Source organism: Meriones unguiculatus, chromosome 11 (assembly GCF_030254825.1).
Source record: "Meriones unguiculatus strain TT.TT164.6M chromosome 11, Bangor_MerUng_6.1, whole genome shotgun sequence".
NCBI classification, from domain to species: Eukaryota; Metazoa; Chordata; class Mammalia; order Rodentia; family Muridae; genus Meriones; species Meriones unguiculatus.
In genome coordinates, this window is record NC_083359.1 from 60371764 (window position 1) to 60378449 (window position 6686).

At 43.0% G+C, this 6686-nt stretch overlaps 1 protein-coding gene across 3 annotated transcripts; it reads right to left on the bottom strand.

The window, feature by feature from the left end:
• Positions 1–443: 443 nt before the first annotated feature.
• C11H1orf53 (chromosome 11 C1orf53 homolog) lies at positions 444–6255 on the bottom strand. Of its 3 annotated transcripts, none has more exons than XM_060364390.1 (3): positions 6041–6254; positions 3116–3217; positions 444–818 (listed from the first exon to the last, which is right to left on the bottom strand). In XM_060364390.1, the coding sequence occupies exons 1-3, from the start codon at positions 6230–6232 to the stop codon at positions 576–578; spliced, it is 537 nt and encodes a 178-aa protein (XP_060220373.1). In that variant the 5' UTR covers positions 6233–6254; the 3' UTR covers positions 444–575. The 3 variants fall into 3 exon arrangements, with proteins under 3 accessions (XP_060220373.1, XP_060220375.1, XP_060220374.1); XM_060364392.1 differs by lacking the exon at positions 444–818 and adding an exon at positions 1372–1573 and having other exon boundaries at positions 6041–6255; XM_060364391.1 differs by lacking the exon at positions 444–818 and adding an exon at positions 1372–1573 and having other exon boundaries at positions 5878–6254.
• Between the last annotated feature and the right edge of the window lie 431 nt (positions 6256–6686).

Below are 6686 nucleotides of genomic sequence, written 5' to 3' on the forward strand. Positions count from 1 at the left end.
GCTACTAAGCTGCAAGTTGAGATCCCAAGAATTGCCAAACTCCATGATAGCCATGGCTTTTGCTGTTCGTTTGGAAGAAGTGTACCAAGAGGAAGAAAGAGCATCCTCTGGAGTGCCTTCCATCTACCAAGGGTCTTTTTCTAAACACTCCCTTGAGTAGTACTCCTTTTCCAAATAATCTCCCCTTCTCTAGATTCTTCAGAAAGGTAATCTTTTGAGGCAGTATTTCTTGGGGCTTCAGAAGAAAACACCATCCATCCTCCACCCAGAAAACTATTTGGTTAATCTTCAAACTTAGGTTTGAAAAAGAAAAAGGAAAAAAGTAAGTAGTTGCTCCTGTACCTAAGAGTGGGAAAGAAAGTGACTGCTAGGAATCCTTAACTGCACCCACAGTCACAATTAATCCCTTCCTCAGAATAACTTGTAGATATGACCATACCAGGTCCAGTAGAGCAGCATTTTAATGCAAGGAAGCTTCAGGCACTCCCAGAGTGCTTCCTAAAGTAACCAAAGGGTTAGAGGACCAAAGAACCCAGCTATCAACATGGTCAATAGGCTTTGGAGGCAATTTAATGTCAGGCATGAAAAACAACAAAATAGTAATAAAAAAATAAAGAGTCACTAGGTTTCTTTTCACATATTTTACAGCTAAGAAGAACTTCCATTTTGTAATGAATATTGGCACTGGAACCTTTTTGTTGTTTAAGATCTGAAAATCTATGAGTGGTCCAAGCCTGAGGTCCAGCTCTGGGCAGCAGCCTTCTGTTACTGCATAACTCTTCCACTGTCAGACAAAGGGCCTCCTGGTGGCTGCTGTTCTGCAGGAGAAGCAGAGAAGGTATGAAAAGAACAAATCCTTGGAGATCCTGTCTCCCTGGAGGCTGGGCTCTCATAGCGGAATCACCACAGTGGAGAAAATGGACACAAAGCAAGAAAGATGTCCAAAGGCAGATTTGCCCGAGAGGTATCAAAAGAAAAGGAGGAAAACTGGGTAGAGGGAGAATGAGGAATGGTCTAAGGGAGGCATGTTTAGTGGTCTAACCCCCATACCGAAATGGTGTGAAGTTTACAATGAAAGAACAGAGGGAAGATGACGGGACCATCTCTTGCTGAAGGATGGTATTTCTTGGGTATTCAAATGCTGCACTACATGGTACTGTACCCATCTCCTTAAGCTGAAAATATAAATAAAATAAAGACTGTGCTTGCTATTTGCCAGCATCCTTCCTTGCACTGATGAGAAAACAATGGGAGAAGCAAAGCTAAGGAAAACCCAAAGCTGCTCCTGTGACTGACTGCTACTTTCTTATAATAGGACAGCCATTATTTTCACCTTCAATACATGCGTGTGGTTTTGCAGCGAAAATAATGTGCATTTTATGAATATGTGTATTTAATATTAAATCACTGTTCAAATATTCATAACAGATAAGAATTCTAGATTAGGGCTTTATTTTCCAAAACACAAGTTCAATTTGACAGAATAGCTATGAAGGCATCATCAAACATAAAAACAGGAGTTGAACTGCTTCTTCTTAGATGGATCTTTCACATTGACTTGTCCATATGGACACTGAAAAAGAAGGACAACAAATTATAGAATTATTTAACAGTCACTGTGGGAAAGCACATTTCTCATGGTGGTTGTGTTTTAGAACACTTGATCAATCATGTCTTGGGGACTAAAGAGCATAGGAACCTCAGGTAAACAGCCCTTATTAGGGTCTAGGAACCATTTCCTGAGTACATCATCTCAATCTAAAGAATTTTACTATCAGAGCCCCATTCTTAGAAAATCCATGTGTGCTAGATTTACACAAATCTTATGCTCTTATGCATTTGATTAGAAACAGTTCATGGTATATATAGGAGTATCCATAAAAGTGAAAGCTGACTTTTAAAACACTGTCTATGTCTACAGTTCATGAGTGCATTTGGTGTCTAGTCTTTAATGAAAGGAAATAACATCTTAAAGGAAAAACATACAAAGTATTCTATAAACAGATGTTACCTGGTTATAATCTTAACTGAAAAATACTGCAACTCAGAGGTAGGCCTCCCAACAGAAAAAAAAAATCTGATTTCTTCTTAAATCAGAATAGAGGAAGGAATAAACAGTTCATTCACTTTGATCATTAAACATAGGCATGTATCTCTTGAAATAAGCACACTCAGACCTACAGCACTAACTATGGAGTAATTTAGCCTCACAGACTAGAAGAAAGCAGAGAAAGAAGTGTGAAGAACAGAAGGGAGGAATAGGAGACAGAGACAGGCAGACAGATAGGGAGAGGTGGGGAGAGAGAGAAAGAGACAGAGAGGGAGAGGGAGACAGATGGAATGAATGAGCAAGAAGAAAGTAGAGCACCAGCATTGGATATCTGCCCAGGAAAGGGGAGTGGGATAGAAGGGGAGGAAGAAGTCACACCATTTGAAGGAGATCCATCCATCCACCTCCTAATGCGGGCAAATTTCTGTTTCTGTTTCTTTTTTCTCCTTTCTTTCTTTCTTTCTTTCTTTCTTTCTTTCTTTCTTTCTTTCTTTCTTTCTTTCTTTTTCTTTCTTTTTTAAATTAAATATTCTGCCTGCATGTGTGCCTGCACACCAGAAGAGGGCATCAGATCTCATTATAGATGGTTGTGAACCACCATGTGGTTGCTGGGAACTGAACTCGGGAGCTTTGGAAGAGCAGACCTCTGAGCCATCTCTCCTGCCCCCACATTTCTGTTTCTTAAGGTAGCAGTATTTCTATGATCTGGTCTGCAACATTTTTTGTTTGTTGTTTGTTTCTCTTCCTGCCCTCTGTGCTTACCTAGTGAATACAGTTTCTTTCAGACTTCATGAAAGCTGTCCACAAAATAAAGAACTCCCCTGAATTTCAAGTCTTAGCATTTGGAGGAGCTGATGCTTGCAGGGAAATGTTACAAAATTCCATTAACTTTAAAGGTCCTGTGTCGGTACTAACAGCTTCATTGTCCTTTGCTAAAACAGCTTGTGAAAAGCACACTCTAGGTCTATTTGGCTTTTTTATTTGACTTGTTGTTCAAATAACACGTATTTATGAAGTTACAGAAGCTCAGCACACTGCTGGGGTAATTCGAGAATTGTTACTCACGTGTCTGCAGGCAGAACCACAGCAGGAACCTCTCTGCAAGTGGGCCAGCCTTGTGAGAACCACATAGCCGGTAGCTGGGTCCACATAGCTCAGCTGCCCAGCCTGAAGAGCAATAAAACAATGCATTAATCTTTGTTAATGTTCATCATATCTCCCTAGTAATATTTTTAGTCCAAACTACTGTTAAAAAAAGAACATTAAATTTCTTTCCCAGTAATTGTAGTGGCATTTGCAATTAAGGAGTGAATGCATTTCAACGTTATATTCCATTTAACTATATGTGATTAAAGGGGAAAACATATAGTTTGAGTAAAATGAGAAGCTGATGGAAAAACAAGAACTCCTCTGTACCCAATAACTATGTGGGCACTGCTCTGATATTTTTCATTCCATCTCCAGGTAACAAGCTTAGGAACAGGTGATTTAGATGAGTTTAAGAGCTTAAGTGGCTGGAAATGAACTGCACTCAGAAGTCTCAGTACTTACAGTATGTGGACAATGATTTAAACTCACAGAAAAGGTGCTAATCAAAGCCAAACAGCCCTCACAGAACAGCACTGCCTTTGTGATTATTGAACACTTTCTATACCGTCATGATCTGTTACGCCACTGCAAGGGCCACGCTATTTTCCTGTCCTCTCCCTCACCAGTGTTGTTAGTTCTATCTTAACTGAAAAAAAGTATTGCTTTGCCACATTAACACTGACTGGTTTAACAAGCTTGATCAACAGCAACTTCCAGTATACCAGGTCAAATGTCAGGGAAGTATTTTCCACCTACATCCAATTGTGATTTAAAAAATGAAGTCTCCAAAACACTTTCTGTGACGGGAAAGGTAAGTTGTAACGTCTCTGGACTGGTATGGCTTTAATGATGTTTCTTAGCCTCCCGATTTTATAGAATCTCCCTATGGGCTTTTATATAACACATTCACCATTAGTGACTCAGCGTGCCGCTCTTGCATATAGATTTTTCATTAGAATATGCATGAAGATCTTCTAGAAGACATTTTTCCTTTCCTTTTTTTTTTCTTTTTTTTTGGCATGGATCTCACTATGTAGTCCAGGCTGGCCTCAAACTTACAGCAACCTGCCTGCCTGGGATGAAAGGCATGCACCAGTACTACCAGCTACGGAATGCATTCTTTAATTAGTCATGAACAACTTCAGCTGTTCAGTGTTGTATTTAATGATGTCACTCATTATGGTTGACATTTAGGACACCTCACTTTGGCTCAAGTCTGGGTTCACTCTAAGGCATCCCTGCACTGATAGATCAGGGCAGTCAGAATCCAGGAAATCCCAGTGTTGGTCTCAGAGGCCTCCCAAATCCTGGGGCCACAGATACACTCAACACTGCTTTAGAAAGACCACTGTCAGGACCTCACTTTTTTTCCCTCTTCCCCCTCCCCAACAAAGCTCATATTTGAAGATCTGAAAGGCAAATAAACAAACACTGTGAAGTCTTTCATAGTCTTCGTTTTTCTTAGCTTCTGTGTGTTGTCCGGGGACAAGTATCTGGCAACCTGGAAGGCTAAGGGTTCGCTCCTGCATACACACTCCCCTGTTCTCCCCGTGGAGGGTGACAGCTTACACACATAGTTCGCCCTCTTTAGATGAGCCTCAGATATTGGTGGCAACAAAGATGAGGTAAGTGTGCTGACAGTTTGACTGGTGAGCAAGATGTCCACTGATGCCCAGCAGAAGCAGGAGAAAAAGGTAAGGCGGCCATCTGGCTGGACACATGGAAAATGCTGTTGTTTGGGTGCTCTTGTTTGTGAAAAAGAGAAATGCCAGGCTTATTTTGGGGTTTGCTTATGGTCTGGACATTCATATAACCTGTGAAACCCACACTGATGAAAAAGTTGTGGGTTCCCCAGCGGAAGGCAGTCCCCCACCCCATGTTGATTGAACCAGTCTTTATATGCTACTCTTGGTTACTCTGAAAATTATGAGGCTTCTTGCTTTTATCCACCATATTTGTATGGTGACTTTGGAAAACAAACTGCACGTGTTAAATTTAAAATAAGAGCATAAGCAAGAATTGTGCAGTGCTGCCAATAAGCTCTTGGTGAATCTTCATTCACTTTCAACACATGAAAGGGTCAGAGAGTGGATTCTCAGGGCCTACTATAATCAAGGGAAAGATTTAACCAAAGAGTTAACCAAGAGTTAGGAAAGGTTCAGGGTTTTCCTCTTTACCTCTGTGGCTCAAACCAAACCAAATAATACTCAGTGGTCTTCTCAAGTACTAGCCAAACACAGAGCTTAATATACAGGTTTATTACCAATCACGTTTCTATCATTATAGAAGTTAAAATATAAATAATGCTATCTTCAAACTCCTGTAGTCTGAGGTGTAACGATACTGAAGAGAGATAAAGATATTGGTGGTGACAAGCAACTGTCAAATCCATAAACCAGAAGAAAAGGTTATTCTCGATTGCCTAGAGGAAAAATGCAAACTTGCCGGATTGTAATTTCCTCTGCTCACTTGGACTGGAGGCAAAGGATGAGAGGACATAGGGCAAAAATGTAAAGAATCTGTCTTATGTTTTCATTATTAAAGTCACTGGACGGCAGGCTGCTCAAGCTATCACGTACAGGCAGCATGTCTGTACAACATACTTTTCCTGTAACTGCTCATTCCTTCCGCCTTCAGTTCTTAAACAGTCCCATTTCTCCACCCAACACACTCACACACAGGAGGGCGCGCACACAAACAGACAAGCCTCTGGCTGGGACACAGGTCAGAACTGACACCTCTATCCGGAACGCAAAAGTGCGGCCAGGCTTCTCGCAGGACCCTCCCAGAGAACGCAAGGGGCCGACCGCCCGAGGCCGGGGGTGTCGGAACGCCCCTGGGTCCCAGGGGCCGGTCATGCGCAGGCGCAGAGCCCGCGGGGCAGGCCGGAGCGGGCCTCACCGCGCACGCGGCCCGGTGCAGCTCGGCGATGTACTTCTCGGCCGCGGTTAACTCTTGGCTCGCCGGAAGCCTCGGGTCTCCCTCCGAAGCCGAGCGGAGGGCGGAGCTGATCAGCTGTCGGAAACTTTCGGCCCTAGGCAGTGGCCTCCCGGAGGCGGCTCTGGCTAGCGCCGGGAGACCCCGCGCAGCCATGGCGCCGCCGCGGTGGTGGGCGGGGCCGAGCCTAGGGGGCGGGGCGGAGGGGGAGGCGGAGCACTGGCCCTCGGTCTCCAGCTTCCTCTACCTGGCCGTATTGTGGAGAAAAACCTGCACCTGAGGACTGGAACAGTGCCTTTCCTGTTCTTAAACTCTCTGCCGTTTTCTCTTCAAAACTAAGGCGAGTTTTTAATTTCCCGTCAGGCTAGATCATATTCAGCATCATCATACCTGTTTAAAAAAAAAAATAGGAAGCACCTTCAGCCCATATAGAAAAGGTTGGGTGTTTTCTGGTCATGTGTGAAGGGAATAAAGCTGGAAGCAGTAGCTTGGAGACTTGGTTCATTGTCTCGCCCTCGAATGAAAGTCAAGGAAAAGTTTCACACTAAGGGTGCTGTTTTCATGTAGTGAGGTTTCCACAAAATCAAATCTAAAATCCTGTCCAAAACAG

What these genes read in the sequence shown, in the direction of transcription:
- C11H1orf53 (XM_060364390.1), bottom strand. Translation starts at nt 6,232, where the DNA reads ATGGCTGCGCGGGGTCTCCCGGCGCTAGCCAGAGCCGCCTCCGGGAGG. An exon ending in TGCACCGGGCCGCGTGCGCG is followed by an intron (nt 3,218 to 6,040) that starts GTGAGGCCCGCT and finishes ATTGCTCTTCAG; the next exon opens with GCTGGGCAGCTGAGCTATGT. An exon ending in GTGGTTCTGCCTGCAGACAC is followed by an intron (nt 819 to 3,115) that starts GTGAGTAACAAT and finishes CTTCTCCTGCAG; the next exon opens with AACAGCAGCCACCAGGAGGC.